General features: G+C 54.2%; 2 protein-coding genes across 3 annotated transcripts; one reads left to right on the forward strand and one right to left on the reverse strand.

Annotated features, from left to right (window-relative positions):
- Positions 1-1,349: 1,349 nt before the first annotated feature.
- NBL1 (NBL1, DAN family BMP antagonist) lies at positions 1,350-15,843 on the reverse strand. 2 transcript variants are annotated; one of them, XM_065528816.1, is made up of 5 exons: positions 15,707-15,843; positions 7,922-8,042; positions 4,571-4,759; positions 4,353-4,464; positions 1,350-2,930 (listed from the first exon to the last, which is right to left on the reverse strand). In XM_065528816.1, exons 3-5 carry the CDS (start codon positions 4,738-4,740, stop codon positions 2,667-2,669), a joined length of 546 nt encoding a protein of 181 aa, XP_065384888.1. In that variant the 5' UTR covers positions 4,741-4,759; positions 7,922-8,042; positions 15,707-15,843; the 3' UTR covers positions 1,350-2,666. The 2 variants fall into 2 exon arrangements, with proteins under 2 accessions (XP_065384888.1, XP_045235298.1); XM_045379363.2 differs by lacking the exon at positions 7,922-8,042.
- Positions 15,357-27,023, forward strand: LOC135967089 (uncharacterized). Its single transcript, XM_074038672.1, has 3 exons — positions 15,357-15,449; positions 15,556-16,380; positions 26,803-27,023. The coding sequence occupies exons 1-3, from the start codon at positions 15,357-15,359 to the stop codon at positions 26,842-26,844; spliced, it is 960 nt and encodes a 319-aa protein (XP_073894773.1). The 3' UTR covers positions 26,845-27,023.
- Positions 27,024-27,988: the final 965 nt, after the last annotated feature.

Consider the following 27,988-nt stretch of genomic DNA (forward strand, 5'->3'; position numbering starts at 1 on the left):
CTTAGTCTCCTGAAACCCAGCTTTGCACAGACACCTCTAGGGCACCTCAGTGCAAAGGGAATGAAGTCTGAACTCTGACTGGCATTCCAGGCTGCAGCACCCAGGCCAACCCACCTTCCTGCTTTATTGCTTTATTTCCAACAGACCCTTACAAGTTTCTTTGTTCTTCCTTCCTTTCCCTTCTTCCTGTTCCCCTTCCCCTTCCTTTCCTCCTTTTTTTTTTTTTTTTAAGACAGGTTCTCACTCTATCGCCCAGACTGGAGTGCAGTGACACGAACATGACTCATTGCGGCCTCGACCTCCAGGGATCAAAGAATCCTCCCGCCTCAACCTCCCATGTAGATGTAGCTGGGATTACAGACGTGTGCCACCACACCTAATTTTTTGATGTTTTATAGAGACAGGGAATCACTTTTCATTGCTCAGGCAATCCTCCTTCCTCAGCCTCCCAAAGTGCTAGGATAATAGGCGTGAGCCACTGTGCCCAGCCCTTATTTATCTATGAATGCATACCCAGCTCTGTTCCAGACACAGGATGGAGGCAGGTCCTGCCCAAGACTGTGCTGCCATTAAGTGTCCAGATGTGATGTGAGGTCAGGAGTCAAGGGAACTGTGAGCTTATGTGAGTCACCTGTGCTTCCAGAGCCCGTTTCCCGCTCTGTAAAACAAAGGTGAAATGTCCCACTGTGGACTTGCTGAATATCAAATGAGTGGTGCCGTGCCCAAACTTGGTGTGGGCCATGAGCCGATGCCTGGGTTCCAGTCCTGCTGATGACATTTCTTCACTGCATGACCCTGGGAAAATGACTTACTAGCGCCTGCTCTTTATATGCCTCATCTATAAAATGAGGACAACATCCGCATCACTGGGCAGTGGTGCGGACTGGGCAAGGACCCGGCACAGGGCCCAGCCTTATATATTAATTTGTAACCAATACTTTTGACTATTTCCCCTTCTCCCAGGGGGCCAGGCAGGCCAGGCCCAGGCAAGGGCTGATCCTGGGCCACTGTGTGGGTGAAAAGACATGGCATGAGGCAAGCCCAGGAGACGAGGGGCCAAAATCCATGAAGCCCCGTTCTGGAGGCCCACCCAAGGTGTATGCGAGGCCAGAAACCAGCACCCAAGGAAAGAGGTGAAAGCTGGGGAGACAGGATCAGGAGCCAGGGGTGCACACGGCAAGCCAGGGAGAGGGCCACAAGGATGCAGAGACAGCGGTGACACTTGGGGGCCAGGCAGGTCTGCTCAGCACCCCACTGCCTGGGCCCAGGCCTTGCTACCCCTGGGCTTCACTGCCGGCACTTCTGGAGAACCTGGGTCGGCAGAGCCAGTCAGTGAGGAGAAGAACACGGGCGTTGAAGGAATTTATTCATGAGAAGACTGAGGGTCCGTCAGGGAGATTGTCCAATGGCGACAAGCTCCAGAAGCCCGCGTCGCAACAGCCGGGAGGGCCGGGCCACCCCAGGCAGGAGGCGGTGGGCTGGCAGCCACCCTGGGCACTGAAGAGCAGACGCAGGCAGTGCTGGGCACAGAGGGGCTCTCTTCATGGCCTGCCTGCCCTGGCCTCCCCCCAGGTCCCCACCTATCGGTTAAAGTGCAGCTGGGAGGGAGGAGGCAGGCAGAACTGGGGAGCTAGAGAGAGCCCAAGTGAACCCTGGCTGTCCACACGAGTCCCATGTCCTCCTCGTCCTGGAGTTCCCCGAGGTTTAGTGAGCCCATCCCACCTAGGGCCTCTGGAACCTTGGGGCAAGGGAGGTAACCCCTCCCTCCCACACCCATCCATATTTAGAAAGAGCATCCCTGGGAGAGGGCGGCTGGCTCTGGCAGCTTTTTGGGGGGCCTAGAACTTGGGGGACAGTGGGGGGCGCTAACATTTCTAACAGGGAGAGGAAGGGGATGCTCATCTTCAGGGGTGGTCTTGGGGGGTCATACCCCTCCCTCTGGCCTTGGAAGACTCTTCCCTTTCCTCCTTCCCCTCCTCCTCTTCCCCCACCAGGCAAGCCAAGGAAGCCCGAGAAAGGCCCAGAGAGCCTGGCTCCCAGCTCCTGTGTCATGAGTCAGCAGGGTCCTGCCCAGGCCTGACTCCCAAACCCCTCCGCTGAGGGAGGGTCACTTCAGTGCCACTGGGGCGGCGCTCCCCTGGAGATGGGAAGTGGGGTGAGGGGTCTTGGGGAAACCTGTGGGGCTGAGCCTCCTGTTTCTGCCAGTGGTCTTTCTAGCCCAGCCCGTCCCTCCAGCCTGAGGCTGGCGAGATGCTCACCCTAAGCCCGGAACCTCAGCAGTACCATCTGCACCCCCAGGGACCTTAGCCTGGTTCATGCCATCTTGGATGGCCTCCCCCAGCACTCAGCAGCTCAGCCAACTTCCTCCCCCTCCCACAGGCACATCTCTAGAAGCCAGACAGGAAGAGACCACTCCCCGCCCAAAATAAAGAACCCTGAAGACCTCTGCTTCCTCCCCCCACTCTTGAATATATTAAATTGTGCGGCTTGGCTCCAACCCCTCCCCTTCAGATCTCCATGGCAACCGGGCAGCATTCCAAGTCCAAGTCTGTATCCAAGTCCATCCAGTGCCAAAGAGGGGCTTCAGCCTCTCCCCTGACTCTTCCCCAGAGAGTGAGACCCAGCATTCCACAGGGGGATGAGAGGGGAGGAAGAGTCGGGGGGCCTCAGTCCTCAGCCCCCTCTTCCTCCGTGTGGGGGGCCCCTGGGGGTTCCTCGGGCTCAGGGGTCTGCCCGCCAGGGTGGGGGTGGGGATGGGGGTGAGGGTGGGTGCCGGGCTGGGATCCCGGCCCGTCCTCGCCCTGCACGTAGACGCTCAGCCCCTCGTGACTAGGCTCCTTGCCGCAGGCCTGGCAGCTACAGTGCAGGATCTTCTCCACCAGCTTGTCCACCCTGGGCACCTCCTCGTGGCCCGGGCACTCCAGCGTCACCTGCAGAGGGCAAGAGAGAAGGGGTGGCATGTTTCCAAAGGCCTGGGGCAGGCGAGGAAGCCCCTAGGGTAATACTTCCTCATGGGACCAAGAATCCCAGAGCCCGCCTGTGGTGCCCAGTTAGCGCCAGGGTCCCAGGGGGAGGGGGAAATTGAACCCCTGCACAAGCCACCAGAGCCGTCCCCTCACATCCAGTCCTGCCACCTTCCCACCCATTCCCCACCGGCAGCCACAGGGAAATCCAGTGTGGTCTGCCCCTGCTAAAATCCACCCCCCACCACCCGGATCCCCCTGCACTTGGAGACAAACCCTGACCCCTCACTAAGGCCACGCAGGACCTTCCGGTGCCGCCGGCTGGCTGGCCTCCCTACCCCGACCCTGCGCCACTCTTACCAATCCTGTGCTTGGGCTCTGCCTCAGGGACTCTGCACCTGCTGTTCCCTTTGCCTGGAAGGTTCCCCAAACCCCACCTACCACTTGCCCCAAACTGTGCCTTTGGGTCTGAGCTCAGACTTTGCTTCCTCAAAAGAACCCCACCCCAAAGCCCAGCCCGGCTGAGGCTTGCCCTGCAGGAACCCCATCTACCTCTTACTCTGCCCCTATCGTCACCCGTCTAAGTGCCTTCTTTCCTTCTCCCTCCCTTCCTCTCTTCCTTCCTCCCTTCCACAGAGCGCCTACCCTGTGCCAGCTCTGGGGACACAAAGACATTTCCTTCAAGGAAATCAGAGTCTAGTGGGGGGAAAAGACCTGTCAAAATCACCCGGATGCAGGTGGAAGACTGCAAGTGTGAACTGCGCTCGAAGCGGAGGCACACTGTGCTCTGAGAGCCAACGGTACTAGGGTGGGCCCCAGTCAGGGGGCCTGGAAAGGGGCCCTGAGGAAACGCTGCTTGGGCCAAGGGCAGAAGAATGAATAGAAGTGAACTGGAGAAGGGGGACAGAGAAGGTGTTCCAAGCAGGGAAAACAACAGGTGCAAGGGCCCTGGGGTAGGAGCGAACGGAGCAGGTGCGAGGAACTGAAAGCAGGCGGCTGTGTTAAGCATCAAGCTAGTAAGGAGGGCGGGAAGCAGGAAGAAGCTGGAAAGGCCACTGAGCCAGGCCATGCCAGGTTCTCGGGACAGGGCAAAGATTTTGGTCTCATCCTATAACAACAGGAAGTCCCTGAAAGGACTTCAGCCCATGAGAGACATCAGAATGGAACTTTGGGAACATCCCTGTCCTGTACAAGTTGGTGTCAGACTTCTGAGCCATCCTGTGGGGAGGCCCACGTCTGCATCCCCAGCACAAGCCCTTCACCCTGCACACAGTGGGGCCTTGCTAAGCCCCTGTGGTCATCTGCTGGAATACAGGAGCCTGGGGAGAAAGGCCAAGGCCGGGGCAGGCTCCAGGCTGAGGCTGGGTGGGGCAGGCAGGCAGTACTCACAATCTCCCACATCGACTGGGCTGGCATGCAGGAGTCACAGTGGACCAGGGACTCTGTGGACTGCGGGAAGGTGTTGGGGACGCTGTAGCTGAAGCACTGTCCTAGGCACGCCCTGTGGGAGGAGAGGTCACGTGCCCGTGTCACTGTCGGGGAGGCAGGTCCTCTTCCTCCCTCTTGGGCCCCTGTCCGCATCCCCCCACCCATCCCTTGAGTCCCACCTGTTCTGGATGGACTTGGCCTCACAGCCGCTGTGACCCACAATCTGGGTGATGTTCTTGGCTTCGCACCAGGCACTCTTATCCGGGAACAGTGCCAGCTTGTTGATGGGCGGTGGGGCAGCCAGTAGCATGGCAGGGAGGACAGCCCCCATCAGGACCCGAAGCATCATGCCCGTGGCCTCCAGAGCCCTAGAACAGAGCACAGGTGCCAGGTGAGGCACAGCAAGGTGCAGGGGACCGGGCAGTGGTGTTACAGCATGGACTCTGGCGTCCGACTCCTTGGCGCAATCCCAGCTCTCCCACTTACTAACCAAGTGCAACTTTGGACAAGTTATTTCTCCCCTCTGAATCTCACAATTGGAGCTGGGAGTAGTACTTACATCAGATGGATATCTGTAAAGTCAGATGAGATATTAAATGGGCCTAGCAGATAATACACATTCCATATGTGTTGGTTTTACAACTTCCTATGTTGCCTTGAGCAAGTTACTTTTTATCTCGGTGCCTCAGTTTCTTCATCTAAAAAGGGGAGATGGTACCACTGCCTGGCGCAGGATTGCAGTTACGAAGTGTTCAAGCACATGTCCAGTGTTGAAAAATTACCACCCCCTTTCTCCCTTTGCTGCTGTGGGCCATCCAGGAAAACACACAAAACATTGTCCACACAGCCCTCGAGGGGCTGGCCGCACACCACGTCTCCTGGAAAGCCACTGCAACTGCTGTCAGATTCTGATGTTTGAAAAGTTAGCCTTAACTTTCACGTTGCTGTGATTTCTTTTTGGTTTTGTTTTTTGAGAAAATATGTGCAGTGGCATGATTATGGCTCACTGAAGCCTCGACCTCCCTGGGCTCAGGTGATCCTCCCACCTGAGCCTCCCAAGTTGCTGGGACTACAGGCGTCTGCCACCACGCCCGGCTAATTTTTGTAAAGACCAGGTTTCACCATGTTGCCCTGGCTACTATATAACTCCTGGGGCTCAAGCCATCTTCCTGCCTCAGCCTTCCAAAGTGCTGGGATTACAGGCGTGAGCCACCGCACCTGGCCTGCAGTGAATTCCTGGGCCACCTTGGCTGGCCAGACCTCAGGCAAAAAAAAACTGACCCTGAACCAGACAGTACTGCTTTCTAAGATGCCTCATCAGAAACTCGAATCCACGAGGGCTCTACACAGATCACTGCCCCCAGCTCCGCTTTAACACGAGTCAAGCAGGAGCCAATCAAAGCTAAGCACTTAGCCATTTGCAATTCCCCTGCTATAGGATGGAGCGAGATACTAAAACAATACCATGATCTGCCAAAAGGTGGCGCTGCAGGACAGTCTGTGTCAAAGGATTCCACTTGCAGGCGACTCGCCCCAGTGAGTTTCACCCATGCCCCTCAATGCAAAAGGCACGGGGCAGGGAGGCTTCAGAGAGGTTCAGAGATGAAGGTAGTGCCTTCTTCAAGGAGGCCCCCAAACCCTCGGAGGACAGCACAGCAGAGAAAGGGCATGGGGTTCACACGTGCTGGGTGACCGGGACACTCAGGCCTGTTTCCCGGCCATCTGTAAAATGAGTGCAGTGACCCAGGCCAGTGGTTCCCAAACCTGACAAATGATCAGAATTCCCTAGGGACTTGCGAAGTAAAAGTTCTAGGGTGGGTAGGAGTCTGCATTTTGATTAGGCTTCCTAGGCAGCTCTGCCCTCAGTCAGGGATTCTTTATCTTGGGACAGTCCCTAGAGGGGCCTGGGTGAGGCTAAATCAGGAGGAAGAGGGGACAGGTCCTGGTCCCTGTGGCCCCACAGAAGCCCAGCACCAGGACTCAGGTGGCTTGGGACTGGGCATCCCATTTAGGACAATCCTACCATGGGCCGTGGAGATGGCAGAGACAGGTACTTTATTTTTTTATTTTTATTTCCTTTTTTTTTTTTGAGACGGAGTCTTGCTCTGTTGCCCAAGCTGGAGTGCAGTGGCATGATCTTGGCTCACTGCAAGGTCCACCTCCCGGGTTCATGCCATTCTCCTGCCTCAGCCTCCCATGTAGCTGGGACTACTGACGCCCGCCACCATGCCTGGCTAATTTTTTGTATTTTTAGTAGAGACGGGGTTTCACTGTGTTAGCCAGGATGGTCTTAATCTCTTGACCTCACGATCTGCCCGCCTTGGCCTCCCAAAGTGCTGGGATTACAGGCATGAGCCACTGCGCCTGGCCTTGCTTATCTATTTTTTTGAGACAGTGTCTTACTCTGTCGCTAGGCTGAAGTGTCGTGGCATGATCTCAGCTCACTGCAACCTCCGCCTCCCAGGTTCAAGTGATTCTCCTGCCTCAGCCTCCTGAGTAGCTGGAATTACAGGCACTCGCCACCACACCTGGCTAATTTTTGTATTTTTAGTAGAGATGGGGTTTCACCACGTTGGCCAGGCTGGACTCAAACTCCTGACCTCAAGTGATCCGCCCACTTTGGCTTCCCAAAGTGCTGGGAGTACAGGTGTGAGCCACTGTGCCCAGCCCAGAGCCAAGTACTTTATATAAAGTGTCTGGGGAGTAGAGGTCTCAAGGTGGGCTGGCTAAGCGGGGCTCCTGCAGGGCTGTGACCCCCTCCAGGTGCTCTGCTCCCCATCCAGCAAGTTCTCCCAGCTCCTGCCCCTCTCCTGCAGGTCTCCATCTCAGAGGACCCCAATGCCGGGATAAGCCCCACTCCCAGCCCACTGGGGAGGAAGGGCAGCTGGAAGTGAGGTCGGACAGGCTGCCCCCGCCGCCTCCCAAATGAGTTCCTGTCATGATCCAGGCCCTCACCCATGCATTTCCGGTCTCACTGACAAAGCCCATGTTTCCAGTACAACCACATCCTAACAAAACGGAATGGATTCCTCCCTAACTGGCAACCCAGTGAATTTTTCAACAAGCCTGGCATGCAGGAGGCTTCCTCACTCCTGAGTCAGGGTCTGCCCACAGCACACCTGAAGGGTCCTGGAGGTCCATTTAAGGCCAGGGCTCCCTGGGCTGGACTGGCCCCCTAGACCCTTGGAGAGGCCCAGGGACTCTTGTCCTCCTATATCTGACCCCATCTTGCTTCCTCAGAAACAACAGGTCACAGGGGGCCAGGGAGGTGGCTGGGGCAGGAAGTGATGTGGATTTGGAATTGAGACTGGGGTTGTAATGAAAGTAGCCTGGGCCAGGCATGGTGGCTCACCCCTGTAATTACAGCACTTTCGGAGGCCAAAGCGGGAGGATCGCTTGAGCTCAGGAGTTCAAGACTAGCCTGGGAAGCAAAGTGAGACTTGGTCTCTAAATAAAATAAAATATTTTTTTATGATCACATTGTGATATCACATTTTTTATTATCAAATTATGTGTTGTGATGTGCACACCTGTAGTCCAGCTATGTAGGAGGCTGGGGCGGGAGGATGGCTTGAGACCAGAAGCTTGAGGCTGCAGTGAGCCATGACTGCATCCCTCCCTGCACTCCAGACTGGGTGACAGAGCAAGAACCTGTCGAAAAGGAAAGGGAAAAAAAGGACAGGAAAGAAAACAGGAAGGAAGGGAGGGAGGGAGGGAGAGAGAGAGGGAGGGAGGGAGAGAGGGAGGGAGGGAGCAACAGACAGAGGGAGGGAGGCTGCGGTGAGCACTTGGAGTTGGAATTGGGAGAGGTCACATCTGAGGCTGTGGGTCAGGACCAGGCTGCAGCTGAGTGTTGAGACTGGGGCGGAGGCTAATGGAGGCTTACTGGGAGATGGGGTAATGGTGACTTTTTGGAAGAGGTTGCAGGCCCAGAGATCAGGAACTGGTTATCAGGGTCAGGCTGGGGCAGAGGTTAGGAGAAATGAGACGAACGGAGGCAGAAGGCCCCCTCCTTACCTTCCACCCTTTCCAGTGCACAGCTGAGGTCATCACAGGGCCAGCTGTGCCCACAGAGGGGTGCTGTAACCCAACCCACCAGGCCCTGGCAGGCTCTCCACAGGGTGCTGGGGCCTCAGCCTCCCTGGGCCAGCAGCGTGGAGCTCCAGCATTCTCCCGGGGCTCGCCCTGGAAGCGTGGAGCCTGCAGTCCCCAGTGTTTGAACTGCAGCCCCTCCCCTTAGGAGCTGTATGACTCCCAGAAATAAGTTCACTCCTCAGAACCCGCCTTTCTCAACCCTAATATGGGCAGCATTGCGCCCTCCCTGGAAAAGAACTGGGAGGAGTAAATGAAGGTACTCAGCACCTAGGAGGCACCCACTAAGGTCAGCTCTCTTCCCCTCAGGGGATCATGGGAAAGGCTAGGCCAGCATCAGAGCCAAGGCTGGGCTGGAACAGAAGGCAGCGAGGATGCCAGGTGAAGCCTCTCCCACACATGGCCGTCCTTCAGACACACCTACCTCCGCCCGCCCTCCTGCCCAGCCCTGAAGAGCCCAGGCTGCCCCCACCGGGGGCTTTCCAGCAGAGGTGGGGTGGGCTCTTGGCTAGCAGGTTTTCTTTTTTGTTGGTTTATGCATTTTTGTTTCTTCAAGCAGCAACTCATCCTTTTTTTTTTTTTTAAGCAGCAATCATACTTTCCTTCCCGAGCCTTGAGAGCCTCACCCAGATTCTCAACCCTTCCTCCCACCCTGAAGGTCATACAGCAAGTCATGGGACTCCCCAAAAGCGAGGGCGGGAAGGAAAGTTGGAGATCTCCCAGGCCAAGTCTCTCCCTCCTCTGCAAGGGGCTGTCCCAAGGTCCCCAGCAAGTCAGGCAAAGCAATGCCCTGCCCTGGGCCGTTCAGGTCCCTGCAGTTCCACACTCACTCACTCACTTCTAGGAGGGCAGGGGTCACTTTTAGGAGCGTGGGGAGAAAGGCAAGGGTAAGGGCAGGGAGCTGGGGGCCCAGACGCTATGCCCACTCAGACAGTCCCCTGAGGGGAGGTCCAGGGATGTGGGTAAACAGGAGGCAGTTGTTTGGAGTTGGTGCAGTCAGAGATGGCTCTCAGGAGGGAAGCAGAGGTTCTGAATTTTGAACTAAATATAAGAGTGCAACTACAGTCATGCATCACTTAGCCATGGGGATGCACTCTGAGAAATGTGCCATTAGGTGATTTTATTGCTCTGTGAACACCATAGAGTGAACTCAAACCTGAATAGTCTAGTCTATTACATACCTAGGCTATATCAGGTATTCAGCACTTTGGGAGGCCAAGATGGGAGAATTGCTTGGCTCAGGAGTTCGAGACCAGCCTGGGCAACACAAGGCAATCCCATCTCTACAAAAATTTAAAACTTAGCCAGGCGTGGTGGTGCATGCCAATGGTCCCAGCTACTTGGGAGGCTGAGGTGAGAGGATCACTCGGGCCTGGGGGGTTGAGGCTGCAGTGAACCAGGATTGTGCCACTACACAATCACGAAAGAAAGAAAAGGTGTAGTAAAAATACGGTATTATAATCCTATGGGAGGCCAGGCGCAGTGGCTCACGCCTGTAATCCCAACATTTTGGGAGGTTGAGGTGGTCAGATCACTTGAGGTCAGGAGTTCGAGAACAGCCTGGCCAACACAGTGAAACCCCATCTCTACTAAAAATATAAAAACTAGCTGGGTGTGGTGGCACATGCCCGTAGTCCCAGCTACTAAGGAGGCTGAGGCAGGAGAATCACTTGAACCCGGGAGGCAGAGCTTGCAGTGAGCCGAGATTGCACTACTGCACTCCAGCCTGCAGGACAGAGTAAGACTCCATCTCAAAATAATAATAATAATAATTTTATGGCAGCACCATTGTGTGTATGTGGTTCATCATTACGTGGTGTGTGACTGGATATTAATTTATTCTGTCCTACAACAACCGCCTGATCCTATTCTTTCCTCCATTTTTAGATGAAGAAACTGAGGCACAGAGAGGCTAAGAAATCTGCTTGGGCTTTCACTGTCAGTAAACAGGAGAACCGGGATTTGAACCTGGATGGTAGCAGGTTCAACCCCCGGCTACCCTGGCAGGTGAAAAGGTTCACGGAAGAGAAAGAAGCAAGAAAGGATGGAATCTGGAGTTAGGATGAGGCCTGGAGCTCCTGCCATTGCCCCAGCCGACTGTGCCTCTCATTCCTGTTAGCACCCTAGCGTTCAGCCACGGCCTGGACTGAAAGCTTGGGGGCTCCATAAACCAGAGGTCAAATCCCATTGCTGACTCCCTAGCCAACTGTCTTGTGGCCATGGCTGCCCCTGGCTCTTGCAGCCCAGGTAAAGGTATGTGTGACACTATCCTTCCTCACGGGGGCGCTGTGAGGCTGTAAAGGAGGTGTCCTTAGCACAGGTGAGTGTCTTCTTCCCAACCCCACCCACCCACCACTCCCAAATCCAAGCCCTCCACTTCCTCAGCGGCCCCCTGCCAATGCCTGGTACATTCTGAGCTGCTGCCCACACAGAAAGGAAATTCCCTGGGAGGTGACACCAGCAGACCCATTTTGGCACTGTGGAAACTGAGGCACAGGTCAAGGAAGTGACCCACCCATAGCTCCCACTCCGGCGAAGAGCAGGAACAAACACAGCAGCCCTGCCCTGGCTGCTTTCCTGGAAGCCCCGGTCCAGAGGGTCCCCCAGGAAGGCGAGCTTGGGGGTCAGGCCTGTGAAGCCTCTTTCCTGAGATGCCCGCCAAAACTGAGATGCCGGGGCCCGGCCCTCCTTGTGTGACCCCCCAGGTACGAGGCATGGCCTGGGCACCTGAATGTGCTCCCCACGGGACTCTGAAGCCCAGCCGGACCAGGAGCAACGGCCTCCCAGTCCCCAGGAAAGAGGCTTCGATTAACAGCACTGCTGCTGGGGCCCCCGAGCCCCACTGCCTGGATTCTAGCACCTGGCAAGGCATCCTAAATGCACCCTAAATACACGGGAGCGGCCTAGATTTCAAGAAACACCAGCCCCTTCCTGACTCCCGACCACCACGAAACCCTTTGTAGAGTGGATCGGCTTTGGTATAACAAGTGAACTATCCTCCCCAGTTCCTCTTCTGGATTAAGCCTGAATATTCAGGGTCACTCAAGGCCAGATATACCAGGATTTTCAAGGTAGAGTGTATCCACTCACCCCAGACCCACACACACACAAAAGCAGGCATACCCCAAACCACCTGCACCCCCTAAGAACAAAGCGCACACACACACACATATAAGTGTGCCTATCTACGCACAAGAAAATGCACATCCACACAAGCACACGCACACATACACCCCCCCACACACACCCCACACCACACACACACGCACACACACACCACACACACGCACACACAACCACACACACGCACACACACCCCACACACACACCCCACACCACACACACACGCACACACACACCACACACACAACCACACACACGCACACACACATGCACACACAACCACATGCACACACACCCCACACACACGCACACACACACGCACACACAACCACACACACGCACACACAACCACACACGCACACACACCCCACACACACATGCACACACACCACACACACGCACACACACCCCACACACAAACCACACACACACACACACCCCACACACACGCACACACACCCCACACACACACGCACACACACACACGCACACACCCCACACACACGCACGCACACACCCCACACACACACACACAACCACACACACGCACACACACCCCACACACACGCACACACACACGCACACACAACCACACACACGCACACACACACGCACACACAACCACACACACGCACACACACCCCACACACACAACCACACACACGCACACACACACCACACACACGCACACACAACCACACACACGCACACACACACCCCAGGCCTTTCCTGTTACCGGTTCCAGCAACCACTCGGTGCAGAGCCATGGAGGGCAGGGCTGATGAATCCTCAGTGGAAAGGTGGGGCTCTCCCTCCCCATCTTCACCTCCTGCTTCCAGAACCTCCTCTGGGAACCTTCCCACACTTGGCCCCAGCTGATAGGGATGGACGATTCTACCTGTGGGCTCAGCATTCAGGTAACACCGCAGTCCGCATGCACAACGAGCATGCAGTGTTTGTGGCTGTCAAACCAGATGCTCCCCCTCCCCTGCCTCTCCCACCTTTCCTCTGCCCCCACACTCACTAAGGGTAGGGTCTGGCTCTTCTCCTCCATTCTCCACAGTTATGACAGACTTGAGTTCAAATCGTAGTTCAGTCATTCCAGTCTTTCTCTTTTTATTTTTATGTTTTTGTTTGTAACAGGATCTCACTCTGTTGCCCAGGCTGGAGTGTGGTGGCACAATCATAGTTCATGGCAGCCTCAAACTCTGGGGCTCAAGCGATCCTCCCACCTCAACCTCCCGAGTAGCTGGTACTACAGGCATACACCACCATGCCCAGCTAAGTTTTTGGAGAGACGAGGTCTCCCTTTGTTGACCAGGCTGGTCTTGAACTCCCACTTCAGCCTCCCAAAGCACTGGGATCACTTGGTCCCATTTTAACCTTTCTGTACCTCAGTTTCCTCATCTGCAAAGTGGGGATAGTGCTAATATCCAGCTCACAGACAGCTGTGAGAATTAAACTGAAGAATACATGGAAACCTCTGGAGAGATCACCCATCAGAGTTAATTCCTCAGTCATGTCACTTTCAGTGCTACCTTGGGCCTCTTATCCTCCCTGGCTTCTGCCTGCTTCCTTCTGCCCCTCGCTCCCACAGGACCCTGGGCAGGTCCTGAGGCTATTTCAGTCTGGGCTGCATCTGCCGCAGTGAGCCTGGATTTAGGGAAAACCTTGAGGTGAAACTCAAGCAAGTGGGATGACAGCTGGGAATGAATTTTAGAAACTGTCAAGGGCCGCCCAACATGATTCCCTGCCAGGGTGGGAACTGGGAGGAAGATCCCACTCAGACTCTAAGACAGGGTCGTGGAGACACCAGCCTCCTCCAAAATCCAACTTCAAGAAAACAGGCTGTGCCCCACCGCCAGGCTGAGTGTGCTGCTGGGCGCAGAGGGTGTGGAGGGCGGCTGGGCTGCAGCCCTAGGCTTGGGGCTTGGCAAGGGCGGGGCGATCGCTCCAGGTTTTGGAATGAGCACAGGGACTTCCTTGAATGGTGCAACTGAAAATATTGCTCTGTGAAGGGGCAAGGCAGTGTCAGGCCTGGGGCTCCCTGCTCACCCAGGTCAGGCCCCAGCTCTGGTCAGCCCGACTGGGTTTACTGGGCTCACCCTGGGGTTTGAGGACGAGTTCTGGCCAAAGCTCATACATTGGCTCTCTGTGTGCCTGGAGTCAGGAGAATCTAATGGTTACAGCTCGAGTCACTGACCATTTGCTTCCCCTCCCTAAGCTTCACGTTTGCAACCTGTAAAATGGGCAGCCTGGCCGGGAACATCCATTTCAGCAGATCCCCCAGGGAGGAGCCTGGCTCCAGCATACTGCTTAAGGCCACTGTGATTCCACGACCCCAGTCTCACGGCAGGGTGGCTTTTCCTTCCTTCCTTCAGCACTGGGGAGAGCATGAGTCAACTGTCCAGGGGGTGGACACACAGGGCCGAGCCCGTGTCACCCAGGCCTGCCTGCACCTTCCAGCCCTGGCCACCTCTGTGCCAGCCCCCCAACCCAGGCCAAGGCCTTCCTTACCGCAGACCCTCCTGCCCGCAGACCAAAAACAGTCTCCAAAACAAATCCATGCTAATGAGCTGCTGCAGGGCCGGGCTGCACATCTGCTCAGCAGAAGTTCCACTGCAGACCTCACCAACAACCCTGCCCGCTCCGGCAGCCTCCGACCCTTGGGGTTGTGGGTCGGGAGAAGCAGCTAAACTCAGCCTGAAATTTCACTTTAAAATAATGAGGCCATATCGCTGGCCGATGCAGAACACCTACTCCCGTGTCCACCCCTCCAAAACACAGGCCCGGGAGAGAGGTCCAGTTTGCAGGGGTGGGTGGAGAGGGGTGAGGGTCACCGAGGAAACGCTGCAGCCTCGCCTTTTCTTTGGCCCCAACTCAAGGCAAACCACGCCCAAGCAGTCCCAGCATCTGGGGGAGTCTAGGGAGGCCCCATTCCGCAGTAACAAAGGGTAAGGGGCTCCTTGTTGACAAATTGCTTCCCGGCCAGCGCCCGGTCTTTGGCCTCCAGCCCTGACCTCTGTTTTCCTGGGGTGCCCCTAGTTACAGGCTGGTGGCGTCCAGCTAGGGGAGCCAGGGCCTCCGAAAGCCTGGAAGTATGGCCTTCTCCCTTGATGCCCGCCAACCCCCGGCCACGCCAAGGCGGGCGGCTGCCCCCTCTGCCGCCGCTTGTAAAAGATCAGAATCGCCCCGCCCTAGGAGCGGGCCGGGCAGGTGGCCCGCAGCAGGGCCTGTCGTCCAGCCGGCCTCGCGGGGGTGGAATTCTTAAGAAAACTGAGCCCCCGGAAAGGCTGGCTCTCCCTGCCCCAGACTCAATTCCAGGGAGATGACCCGGGCCAGGCCTCGGGGCTGGCGGGAGGCAGGGGGAGGGTTTGGCGCACCCGGTCTAGGAAACTATTCGTGAACCCCGCTGGGGGAAGGCGAGCCTCCGACACTGGGGGGATTGTCTGGATCGGAGGGCGGGGGGTCAGGGAGACGCGCAGACACAGGGCGAGACCCCCACGGAGGGCAGCGCAGAGACACAGAGAGGGAGAGAAAAGCGAGAGGCAGAGACACAAACGCGGGCAGCCGAACACGGAGGCAGACAGGGAACGGTAAGAGACGGGCAGACCCGGGGAAAGTGAGCGGCGGAAACGGAGCGACGGAGGGACAGACACACGGACGTGGGGACCGAAGCAGAGGGGGCCGCGGGAGGCGGAAACGTCCAGAGCCGAGAGGCGCGGCGAGGCCCGGGCATGACCGGGGGACATGCGAGCCCGGCCCGCCCGGCCACGCATCTCCCTCCCTCGCTCCCTCTCTCTCCCGGTCGCGGAAACTCCGATCGAGAAACGGAACCCCGGGGCGAGTCTGGGGACGGGCTCCGGGCACGGCGGTGCCCCCCGGCCACCCCATGCCGCGCCCACGTCCCCAGCGCCGGCGTCCGGAGGCGTCCGCCAGGTCCCCTTAGGCTCCCGGGCTCGGCGGCGGCGCCTCCACCCGGTGCCCGCGGCCGCCGGACGCGCCGGGGGACGGAGCTCCGGGCTGGGGGCGCGGCGCTGCCCCCGCGGCCGAAGCCTCTGGAAGCCGGGCGCCCGCGTGCCGGCCCGGGCGGGACTTACCGCGCGCGCCCGCCGGGTCCTGCGGAGCTGGGTGCGGGGGTCGCGGGCCCGGGCGCCCCAGGAGGCTCGGCGAGGCGGCCGGCAGGACTGGGGGCGGCCCCGCGACGCTCGGCTGGGCTGCGCTGCGCGCCGTCTGCGGCCCCGGGCGGGCGCGCGGCGCGGGGGAGCGGCTCCGACGTCAGGGTGGCTCCCTCCAAACAGGGCGCGAGGGCGGGGGCAGCGGGGAGGGCCGCGCGCAGAAAGAGCGGGCGGGCGCGCGCGGCCTCTCCCTCCGGGTGCGCAGGAGGGGGCGCCGCAGCGGCCGGGGCCCCGGGCCCTCTCCCCGCCCGCCCGCCCCGGGCTGGGCTTCGGCGCGCTCCGACGGCGTGGTGGGGCGGCCGGGACGCCTGGCCGGCGCCCGAGAAGCAGGGCAGCGCAGCCGGGCGCCCTGGCCCGTTCTAAAGCGCCCTCCCCGGGTTTCTCTGCGCTTCCACCCTCTCCGCCCGACTTTTCGCGAGCCTGGGCCGTCAGGCCGTGCCAGGCCTCGGGGTGACAAAGATGGATGTGTCCCTTTTGTGGGCACCGGGCATTGCAGACTTGCCCCAAGAATGGGGCGCCCCAGCCTGCCGCGTCCCGGCACCAGGAGTCCCTCCTCACTCTGCGGTTCTGCGGTGCACCCCATCTCGCCCGCTCCGGTATGCGACCCGGTTCAAGTCCGTGCTGTTGGTAACCTGGGTCACTCAACCTTGCCCAGTGTTATCCTAGCGTTGCTCTCGGCCCCACACACTTGTTAAGCATCCCGAAAAGCCCCAGGGACTATTAGGAACTAGAAAGCCAGCAAATGAACTCACTTCTCTGACTCCTGAGAAGAGTGGAGCGCCTGGCCCCAGCTTCCAGCCTCACCTCGGGGGTTCCTATCTGATCAGTGGGCACTTGGGTGGATTGCGGCCGTGCCTTCTCTGTGTGCTTAACAACGGGGTAAGAAAATAACTTTGCTCCTGGAAAGTGGTGGCCCAGGGACACCACTGGGACACGATTGTAGGACTTGGGGATTTTGCTTTACAGCATAGTTACCTGTGTCCATGTGTTTTACCTAACTTGGCTGGAAACTCCCAGATAGACGCAGCCCTGCTCGTCTGACTCATGAGGTTGCCGAGCATCCTGGGTGGCTCCTAGTGGCCTGCTGGAAACTCCCTGGTGTACTCCAGCCTACCCGCACCCTCCACACCCAGCCTGCATCTGTGCCTCCTAGCTGTTTCCTGCGCCCTTCCCTCTACCCGGAATTCCCTTCCCCTCCTTTCATCTCTGGCAAATATTCTAACAGCACCAGATTGGAAAGCCTTCCCAAGACCCTCTGGGAGCATCTCCCTCCTCCAGTGTGATCCTGGAGCACTGGATGAGAACTTCTGTTCATGTCAGTTTCCCTCTAGAATAGCTGTGTACATCTCTTTCCTCCATTATACCTTGAGGGCAGGAATCATGTGTTTATTTCAGTGTCTTCATTGCTTATGGGCAGGCCAGGTGAGATGATTGAATTATTATTATTATTATTGTTATTATTTTGAGACGGAGTTTTGTTGTTGTTACCCTGGCTGAAATGCAATGGCGAGATCTCCGCTCACTGCAACCTCTGCCTCCTGGGTTCCAGCAATTCTCAGCCTCCCGAGTAGCTGGGATTCCAGGTGCCCACCACCACGCCCGGCCAGTTTTTGTATTTTTAGTAGAGATGGGGTTTTGCCATGTTGCCCAGGCTGGTCTCGAACTCCTGGCCTCAAGTGATCCACCCGCCTGGGCCTCCCAAAGTGTTGGGATTACAGGCGTGAGTCACCACGCCCAGCGAATAAAGTAATTATTATCCCCGTTTGATGTAGCACAGATAGGTCTCCCCTTAATGGTAACTATGACCGTTATAATAGTTCACACATATTGAGCACCTTACCATGTGCCTCATCCCACTGCAAGCTGTTGCCACTCTCACAATAAACCTATGAGGTAAGTATTGTCTCTATTTTAAAAGTACTGGGCACCGTGGCTCATGCCTGTAATCCCAGCACTTTGGGAGGCCAAGGCAGGCGGATCACTTGAGGTCAGGAGTTGGAGACCAGCCTGGCCAATATGGTGAAACCCTGTCCTACTAAAAATACAAAAATCAGCCAGGTGTGGTGGCATGCGCCTGTAGTCCCAGCTACTCGGGAGGCTGAGGCAGGAGAATCACTTGAATCTGAGAGGTGGAGGTTGCAGTGAGCCGAGATTGCACCACTGCACTCCAGCCTGGAGACAGAGTGAGACTCTGTCTCAAAAAATAAATAAATAAATAACAAATAAATAAATAAATAAAATAACAAAAGTGGAAAAAATCCTGACGCAGGAAGATCACTTGATCCCAGGAGTTTGAGGCTGTAGTGAGCTGTGATTATGCCACCGTACTCCAGCCTGGACGACATTACAGAAGGCTAATTGTGGAACCTAATGAGCTTGTCACTCCAGCGAGGCCTTGTCTCAAAAAAAAAAAGTGAAAAAAGGAACGTCTAGAGAATGGTTAAGTAACTTGCCTAAAGTCACACGGTAAGAGCCCATGCCCGCTAATGTCTGTTGGATAACCATGTACCATGTACTACAGAAACCAGCCTCACTGCACTGTACACACTAGACACTCAGGAAATATTTACCATTTTGCAACCAAAGCTTACCACCACCATCTTTCATGCAGACCCTGAGCAGGGTGGAAAGTGGAGTTTTACATTTTGTGAGAATCCACTCCCACATTGCAGAAAGCTAATTGTGGAGCCTGATGAGCTGGTCAGATCACACATAGAGCCAGGAGTAGAAGCCACAACTTCCAGCCAGCGCCTTTGACAGGGCAGCCCACCATCTCTCAAACACGGGGAGGTTCAAGAACACCACCAACCTCCTAATCAGGGACAAAGGGTTTGGAGTTGAGTCACCATCTGTCTGGTGATGACTGATAACTATTGGAAGGCTACAGTGTGGGCAGGGGGCCTGAGAAGTAAGTTGGTAGTAATGTCTACCCATTTTGTGCCAGGCATTATGCTGGCCACTCTGTCTGCTTCATCTCTAATCCTTACCACAGTCCCATCATTGTTCCCGTTTTACAGGTGAGAAAAATCGAGACACCAAAAAGTGTCATTACCTGCTCAAGACCACATTGCTAGTAATTGACAAAGCCTGGACTTGAGCCCAGATCTGTCAACACCAAAGTCCATGCTTCCGTGCCCACCACACCCTCTCCACCCTCTCGGCTGCCTCAATGCTCCTCCCCATCAGGCTGCAGCAGGGATGCTGCACTGGTGACCGGACCCAGGGGCCCCAGTGGGAAAGGCAGAACCTGTCACGTCAGAGTCTCCCAGCTTGAGCAGATGCACCTGGTTGGCAGTGGTGTTCCAGCTGCCCCTACAGGCCTGGCTGGCACAGGGCATGGGCCTGAGGCCAGAGCCTCCTGGCCCTGGGCCAGCCTCTTGGGGCCGAGGTAATGTGGGGCCCAGAACTGGGGCTCAGGGCTGAAAGCCCCTCTCCCCAGCTCATTAGCAAACATCTGGGCTCAGGAAAATGACCGACCTGGAATGTGACTGAGCTGTGGGGAGCTGCTGTCTCCCAGAGTCCGGGAATGTGAGCTCCCTCCTGCAGGGCACGGACTCAGCCCAGCTGTTTCCTCCAATCCTGTCAGTCTGGCCTCAACGGGGGTCCAAACCTCTGCACTCTCGGTGGAGAAACAGAATGAAAACAAGCAAAAGGCCTGCCTTCCCAGTCCAGCCCACTGAACAGAGGGTTGGTACCCAGGCCCTCTCTTTTTACGATAAAGATAAGGGTGTTCACACTTCAGGTTTGGAGCTAGGAGGAGCCATTCGGACTCATCAGGGGAGGCTCAGGGTTTATATTTTTGCTGCATCGCCCTTTGACTCTGTGCTAGTTGTTTCACACCTGGGCCTTGGTTCCCTTATCTGTAAAATGCAGTTAGTAGTGCTATGTACGCCATAGATTTGTTGTCTGGAGTCATTCATTTATCCAACAAATATTTATTGTGCCTATTATGTGCCAGACACGCACAGAGGTGTTGAGGACACAACAATAGACTAGACCAATAAGGTCCCAGCCTCCAAGGAGCTTATGTTCTGCCACACCCAGGCAGATTGTGCAACAGATAAACAGATGAGTGGATCTCACATAACCAATGTGTTCTGAAGGTTCCAAGTTCAGTTGTTTAATATTTATTTAAAAGAGGCAGGTGCAATGGCTCACTCCTGTAATCCCAGCACTTTAGGAGGCTGAGGTGGGTGGATCATTTGAGGTCAGGAGTTCAAGACCAGCCTGGCCAACACGGTGAAACCCTGTCTCTACTAAAAAGACAAAAATTAGCCTGGCGTGGTGGTGGGCACCTGTAATCCCAGTTACTTGGAAGGCTAAGGCAGGAGAATTGCTTGAACCTGGGAGGCAGAGGTTGCAGTGAACCGAGATCGAATTGCTTGAACTTGGGAGGCAGAGGTTGCAGTGAACCGAGATCGAATTGCTTGAACCTGGGAGGCAGAGGTTGCAATGAACCGAGATCGCGCCAGTGCGCTCCAGCCTGGGCGATGGAGTGAGATTCTGTCTTGAAAAATAATCATCATAATAATATTTATTTAAAAGAAAAAAAAGAAGAGGCCGGGAGTGGGGGCTCACGCCTATAATCTCAGCACTTTGGGAGGCTGAGGCAGGTGAATCACCTGAGGTCAGGAGTTCAAGACCAGCCTGGCCAACACGGTGAAACCCCATCTCTACTAAAAATACAAAAATTAGCTGGGCATGGTGGCGCGTGTCTGTATCCCAGCTACCCGGGAGGCAGAGGCTGCAGTGAGCTGAGATCGCACCATTGCAGTCCAGCCTGGGTGACAGAGCAAGACTCTGTCTCCAGAAAAAGAAAAAAAAAAAAAGAAAAAAAGGAGAGGGCCGGGCGCGGTGGCTCACGCCTGTAATCCCAGCACTTTGGGAGGCCGAGGCGGGCGGATCACAAGGTCAGGAGATCGAGACCACGGTGAAACCCCGTCTCTACTAAAAATACAAAAAAAAATTAGCCGGGCGCGGTGGCGGGCGCCTGTAGTCCCAGCTACTCAGGAGGCTGAGGCAGGAGAATGGCGTGAACCCGGGAGGCGGAGCTTGCAGTGAGCCGAGATCGCGCCACTGCACTCCAGCCTGGGCGACAGAGCGAGACTCCGTCTCAAAAAAAAAAAAAAAAAGAAAAAGAAAAAAAGGAGAAAAAGTATTATGAAGGAACTAAGCCAGAGTGGGCGATGTAGTGGGGGAGGTACGAACTCACTGAGAAACCTCAGAAAACATCGCAAAGAGGTGACACTTAAGGTGAGATTATAATGAAATGGAGCCAGGATTCAAGAAGATAAATGGATGCAAAGCACTCGGCACAGTTCCTGGAAAATAGCACGTGCTCCATAAAATGAAAGCTATTTCAGGGAGGTTTCATATATATAGCTCAGGAAAGGCGCTGGAGTCAGATGCCCTGGATCAAATCCAGGATTCAGCACAAAGCCTTCTCACCTTACTCCAGTAATGTACCTCTTGAGCCTCAGTTTCTTCATCTGGAAAACAGGAATTGTAATAGGACCCATCTGCAGGATCACCTAGAATTCACTGAGAGACATGACTATGAGGCACAGAGCCCGCACATGCTTGGCTCTCAGGAAGTGATAGTTACTATGGTGGGTTGTTTGTTTGTTTGTTTGTTTGAGGTGAAGTCTCACTCTGTCGCCCAGGTTGGAGTGCAGTGGCGCCATCTCCGCTCACGGCAACCTCCACCTCCCAGGCTCATGCGATCCTCCCGCCTCAGTCTGCTGAATAGCTGGGACTGCAGGCGTGTGCCACCACACTCGGCTAATTTTTGTATTTTTAGTAGAGACAGGGTTTTGCCATGTTGGCCAAGCTGGTCTCAAACTCCTGACCTCAAGCAATCTGCCCACCTCGGCCACCCAAAGTGCTGAGATTACAGGCAAGACCACCGAGCCCAGCTATATTATCCTTTCTCATAAAGGAAAAAAGGATTTGCCCAAATCCACTCAGCAAGTCAGCAGAAGATCCAGGACCAGAAACAGGTGTTCTGATTTTGAGCCCATCCACCTGGGCTGTCCTCTAGCCTCTTCCTCCCTGCTGGTGGGGTCAGGAAGCCGCAGGCCCCATCTTGGACTCAGAATACTCAGAAGGAGAAGGTGGCCATGCACTGTGGGTTCCACAGTACAGAGCCTGTCCTCTCAAGGATTGCAGAGGGTCTTGGCCTGGACGGGAGAGCAGGAATGAGGCCCCAAGGACTCCATGGGTCCTTGGCCCCATGGAAAAATGTAAAATGTTCTTTGTAGGGCCAGGTACAGTGGCTCATGCCTATAATTCCAGCACTTTAGGAGGTCGAAGCAGGAGGATCACTTGAATCCAAGAGTTCAAGACCAGCTTGGACAACATAGCGAGACCCTGTCTCTAAAAAAAAAAAAAAATTAAAAATTAGCCAGGTGTGGCGGCATGTGCCTGTAGTTCCAGCTACTTGGGAGGCTGAGGTTGGAGGATCTCTTGAGCCCAGGAGTTAGAGGCTGCAGTGAGCTATGATCTTACCACTGCACTCCAGCCTGGGTGACAGAGAAAGAACCTATCTCAATAAATAAATAAACAAACAAAATAAAATAATAAAATACTATTTGTAGGTAGGGTGGGAGAGCAAGAATCAAGAAGGGAAATCAAGGCACTTCACTCCCACTCGTTTGTTTTCTTCTTTCCCGTGACTCCCCACACGCTGCCGAGCTGAATTCAGTTTCCTTCAGCTGTGGTTGTCTGACCCCACAGTAACACACATTCTCCGTGTGACAGCATCGGGTCACCAGGGCTCACAGGAAAGGGCCTGGCACCTGCAGGTCCTCCACAAAGCCATTGCCAGCACCCTGGCCCCCATGGTAAATATGGTGAACAAGGCTGCCATGGTGATGGGCAGCCCCAGGTTCTCTTCTTAATCAATACATAGGGCTAGAAGTTAGGTAAATCAATTCTTTTTTTTTTTTTTTTCTTTTTTTTAAGATGGAGTTTTGCTCTTTTTGCCCAGGCTGGAGTGCAATGGCGCAATCTCTTCTCGCTGCAACCTCCGCCTCCAGGGTTCAAGCGATTCTCCTGCCTCAGCCTCCTGAGTACCTGGAATTACAGGCGCCCGCCACCACGCCCCGCTAACTTTTGTATTTTTAGTAGAGACAGGGTTTCACCATGTTGGCCAGACTGGTCTTGAACTCCTGGACCTTGTGATTCACCCGCCTTGGCCTCCCAAAGTGCTGGGATCACAGGCACGGGCCATCGTGCCCGGCCTCGGCAAATCAATTCTATTACAATGTCATGGCTCCAGGTTTTTTTCCCCTATTTTGTTCCTTCCATTTCTCAGCTCCCCGCAGCCCACACATATCCACAGTGAGTGGGAGAAGAATTTTTCTCCCTCCTCAAGAGTGGCCCTCCCCAGCTTTTTTTTTTTTTTTTTTTTTGGCAGAGTCGCACTCTTTCACCTAGGCTGGAATGCAGTGGTACGATCTCAGCTCACTGCAACCTCCACCTCCCGGGTTCAAGCCATTCTCATGCCTCAACCTCCTGAGTAGCTGAGATTACAGGTGCCCACCACCATGCCCGGCTAATTTTTGTATTTTTAGTAGAGATGGGGTTTCACCATGTTGGCCAGGCTGGTCTGGAACTCCTGACCTCAGGTGATCTGCCCACCTCTGCCTCCCAAAGTGTTGAGATAAAGGCATGAGCCACTGCACCTGGCCAAGAGTGGGCCCTTCTGTGAGTATTTAATATGCCACAGATATGAAAATGTTAATAGGTTTTTCTATTCTGTAGCAGACTTGATAGGTTTATCCTCTTCTATAGCAATATTTTTTCTTGAGATTTTTGTGCTCCAGATACATTCATTGAAAAAAATCAACTTTTTAGGAACATGGGAGTCAGAGGAAAAGAAGGCACAAAAGAATCTCTGTATCTGCCCAGCCGTTCTACTAGAGAGCCGGTCTCCAACCACATGCACAGATACACACAGATACACACAGGGCACCCAGCAGCCATTCTTTTTCTTCGCGAACCTGCCCTCCTGGACAAAGGGGATTGGAACAGAGAGGATGTCTGACCCAGGCTTAGCCTATCAAACTATCTTTCTGAACTGAGAGGCATACTGTCCATGTGGGAGAACTGCAACCCCTAAGGGTAGAATTCTCGAGAACTCTGGCTGCTGAAGGAGCTGATGAGGGCTTGGTTCTTGCCAGTGCATCCTCAATGTTCTCCTTTACCTTGGATTCTATGAGTTTCCCCAGGATCTCATGATCTCAAACTGACTTGAAGGAGTGTGTTACTTGCCTCATAAAAATTTTTGACTAAAGCAACAGTGTTTTTTAGACTACTTGCTAAGTGTCCAGCATAGTGCAAGGTATTTCAGATAGGATAAGGCATGCGAGCTGCCCTCTAAGAGAAAAGGACCTGCATATGAATCAGCAAAGGGAAGGCTTATTGCCAAGGAGGTTGCCCAGACATGAGGGCCATGGGGGCTCAGAGAAGGAAGAACTCCCAGGGGGCTGGCATGGCTACAGAAGGCTTGCTGGGCCAGGCACAGTGGCTTACATCTATAATTCCAGCACTTTGGGAGTCCAAGGCGGGCAGATCACTTGAAGTCGAGAGTTCAAGACCAGCCTGGCCAACATGGTGAAACCCCGCCTCTACTAAAAATACAAAAATACAAAGAAAAAAAAAGGAACTTCCTTGTTTAAATGCATTTGTCACCCCTTGATAAGGGATGTTTCATAAATCGATAAGTAGTTTGATTGAAATAGTTAATATACTAATATTCAGTTACTCAGCAAATGGTTACTGAGTGCCTACCATCTACCAGGTTCTATGTAGGTGCTAAGGATACAGCAGTGGAAAAAAACAATGAAATTCTCTGGCTTCAGGGAGTTTACATTCTAGTGGGAGAAGATAGACAACCAACAAAATAGGTAGGTAAATATAATGCCATAGAGAAAAAGAAAGCAGGAAAGGGAGTTAGAGTCTGTGTGTGTCCAGACAGGGGGAGGGTTACAAAAACTGGAGTGTTCAGGGAAGGTCTCCCTGAGTAGGCAACATTTTTTTTTTTTTTTTTTTTTTTGAGACAGGATCTCACTTTGTTGCCCAGGCTGGAGTGCAATCTTGGCTCATTGGGCGATGTTCCCATCTCAGCCTCTACGGACTCCACACCCGGTAGCTGGAACTACAGGCGCATACCACCATGGGCGGCTAATTTTTGTATGTTTTGGAGAGATGGGGTTTTGCCATGTTGCCCAGGCTGGTCTTGACCTCCTGGGCTCAAGTGATCTTCCCGTCTTGGCCTTCTGAGTAGCTGAGATTACAGCGCACGCCACCACACCCAGCTCATTTCTGTATTTTTGGTAGTGACAGAGTCTCCCTGTGTTGCCCAGGCTGCCCTCAAACTCCTGGGCTCAAGTGATCCTCCCACCTCAGCCTCCCAAAGTGCTAGGATTACAGGCATGAGCCACCATGCCCGGCAAAGGTGACATTTGAGCCAAGACTTGAAGGAGATAAAGGAGCAGACTGCATGGGTCTCTAGGGGAAGAGCGGTCTATGTAGAGAAGAGCAACCACAGGCCGGACTTGGTGGCTCACACCTGTAATCCCAACACTTTGGGAGGCCGAGGCAGGCGGATCATGAGGACAAGAAATCGAGACTATCCTGGCCAACATGGTGAAACCCCATCTCTACTGAAAAAAAAAAAATACAAAAATTATCTGGGCATGGTGGCACATGCCTGTAGTCCCAGCTACTCAGGAGGCTGAGGCAAGCCAATTGTTTGAACCAGGGAGCTGGAGGTTGCAGTGAGCCGAGATCTCACCACTGCACTCCAGCCTGGCAACAGAGCGAGACTCTGTCTCAAAACAAAAAGGGGGGGGGGAGAGAGAGAGAGAGAGAGAGAGAAAGAAGAAACAAAGGAGCGAGGGAGGGAGGGAGGGAGGAAGGGAGGAAGGGAGGGAGGAAGGAAGGAAGGAAGGAAGGAAGGAAGGAAGGAAGGAAGGAAGGAGGGAAGGAAGGAAGGAGGGAAGGAAGGAAGGAGGGAAGGAAGGAAGAAAAGCAAGTACAAAGGAGGCCTGAGGGTGGGAATGGGCCTGTGTGTGCAGGGACAACAACAGGAGGACAGGAGCAGAGGAGCGAGGGAGGGGTGGGTGGGAGTCAAGGTCAGAGACGTACCAAGAGGGCCAGGTCTTGTAGAGTCCTACAGTCCACTGCATCGACTTTGACTTTTTCTCCAAATGGGATGAGAAGCCATTGGGGAATTCTGAGCAGAGAAATTATATAACCCAATTTAACACTGGCTGCCATGTGGAGACGAGATTAAAAAGGGTGTGTCGGGAGGCAATGGTCTAACATTACTATGTATCAGCTACTGATGAAGGGGCTTTTCATATATTAATTAATTCTCATGCAGGTAATAATCTTTTGAGGGAGGTATTATCATTTTTCCCATTTGTGGATGAGGAAACTGAGGCATGGACAGAGTAAACAACTTCCGAGGCCCCGCAGCTAATAAGTGGAAGAATTGGAATTCAAACCCCGCAGGCCTGATTCCAGAGCCCCTGCTCTTAGCCCCTATCCTGCTCCACATGGGATGAGGTGGAGATAGGAGTGAAGTGGCTTTGAAGTCTAGGCTAAGAAATTGGGACGTATATTCTGTGCCTATTGGAGAGCCACTGAAGATTTCTGAGCAGAAAACAACATGCATAAAATCTTGTTAAGACTGGTGGGAGAGGGAGAGATGGAAAGCCGGGAGGGAGTCCATTTGGAAGACTTGCAGAGATTTTGGAGAGGTCAAAGAAATTCCCAAGGCTCCCCATCCTCAATCAAACTGAGGCTTTACAGGTAACAGGTCCAGACCAGAAAGAAGTTTTATGGTTGGTTTTGGGGGCCAAGGGGGAGGATTCAGGAAACCCTAATAGATGTGGCTCCTGACTGACAAATTCTAGCATTACGTTCTGTGACTTGATCTCCTAATCTTCAAGAGAGGTATCCAAATTGATGAAGAGAAGATCCATAGTCATCTTTCTATTCCTTGACAGGAGGACTTCTACAACCAGATAGGATTTGGGTTTTATCCATGAAGTCTGCTTCCATGGGGAGAAGAGGAAGTCACGTCTGGAACAGTGGCAAGTCTAACTTCTGTGGTATGAAGAGTCTGTCATGTGATATTATAATGGATATACTCCCGTGTAGACAGGAGATGGTTCTTTCCATCATAATGTGTTATATAATTGATTATATTAAAAAATGAACTCTCTTATCTGGTTATTTTCCTTCTCTCCTCAGTAACAGTGTGCCTGACCTCACATCTGGACCATGTGGCAGGAGGGGACAGGGATCATTACTATCTTACAATGAGGCCCAGAGAGATCAAGTGACTTTCTCATGATTACACAGTGACCCAGGGAAGCTCCGATGAGAACAGTGGATGCTCTATAGTAAGAATTTGGGGAAGCCTTTCTTCTGATTCAAAGTCACTGACCCATGGAAGGATCAGTCAGTCAGAGCCACCCACTTAAAAAGGAAGTTAATTTAAGGGCTTTAAAACTACAGCAAACATTACTTATAATAACTAATAAAAACTAAAAATATAAAAAACATTAAACTCAACTACCTAACTGAAAAATAGTAAGAATAAAACTATTCCATAACTATTATAATAAAAATGTACTCTAGGCTGGGCGAGGTGGCTCACGCCTGTAATTCCAGCACTTCGGGAGGCCTAGGCGGGCGGATTACCTGAGGTTGGGAGTTTAAGACCAGCCTGGTAGGCGGGGCGCGGTGGCTCAAGCTTGTAATCCCAGCACTTTGGGAGGCCGAGACAGGCGGATCACGAGGTCAGGAGATCGAGACCATCCTGGCTAACATGGTGAACGGTGAAACCCCGTCTCTACTAAAAAATACAAAAAAAAACTAGCCGGGCGAGGTTACAGGCGCCTGTAGTCCCAGCTACTCGGGAGGCTGAGGCAGGAGAATGGCGTAAACCCGGGAGGCGGAACTTGCAGTGAGCTGAGATCTGGCCACTGCACCGCAGCCTGGGCGACAGAGCAAGACTCCGTCTCAAAAAAAAAAAAAAAAAAAAAAAAAGACCAGCCTGGCCAACATGGCAAAATCCCGTTTCTACTAAAAATACAAAAATTAGCCAGGTGTGGTGGCGGGCTCCTGTAATTCCAGCTAGTCGGGAGGCTGAGAACCCGGGAGGCGGAGGTTGCAGTGAGCCGAGAT

Source organism: Macaca fascicularis, chromosome 1 (assembly GCF_037993035.2).
Source record: "Macaca fascicularis isolate 582-1 chromosome 1, T2T-MFA8v1.1".
NCBI classification, from domain to species: Eukaryota; Metazoa; Chordata; class Mammalia; order Primates; family Cercopithecidae; genus Macaca; species Macaca fascicularis.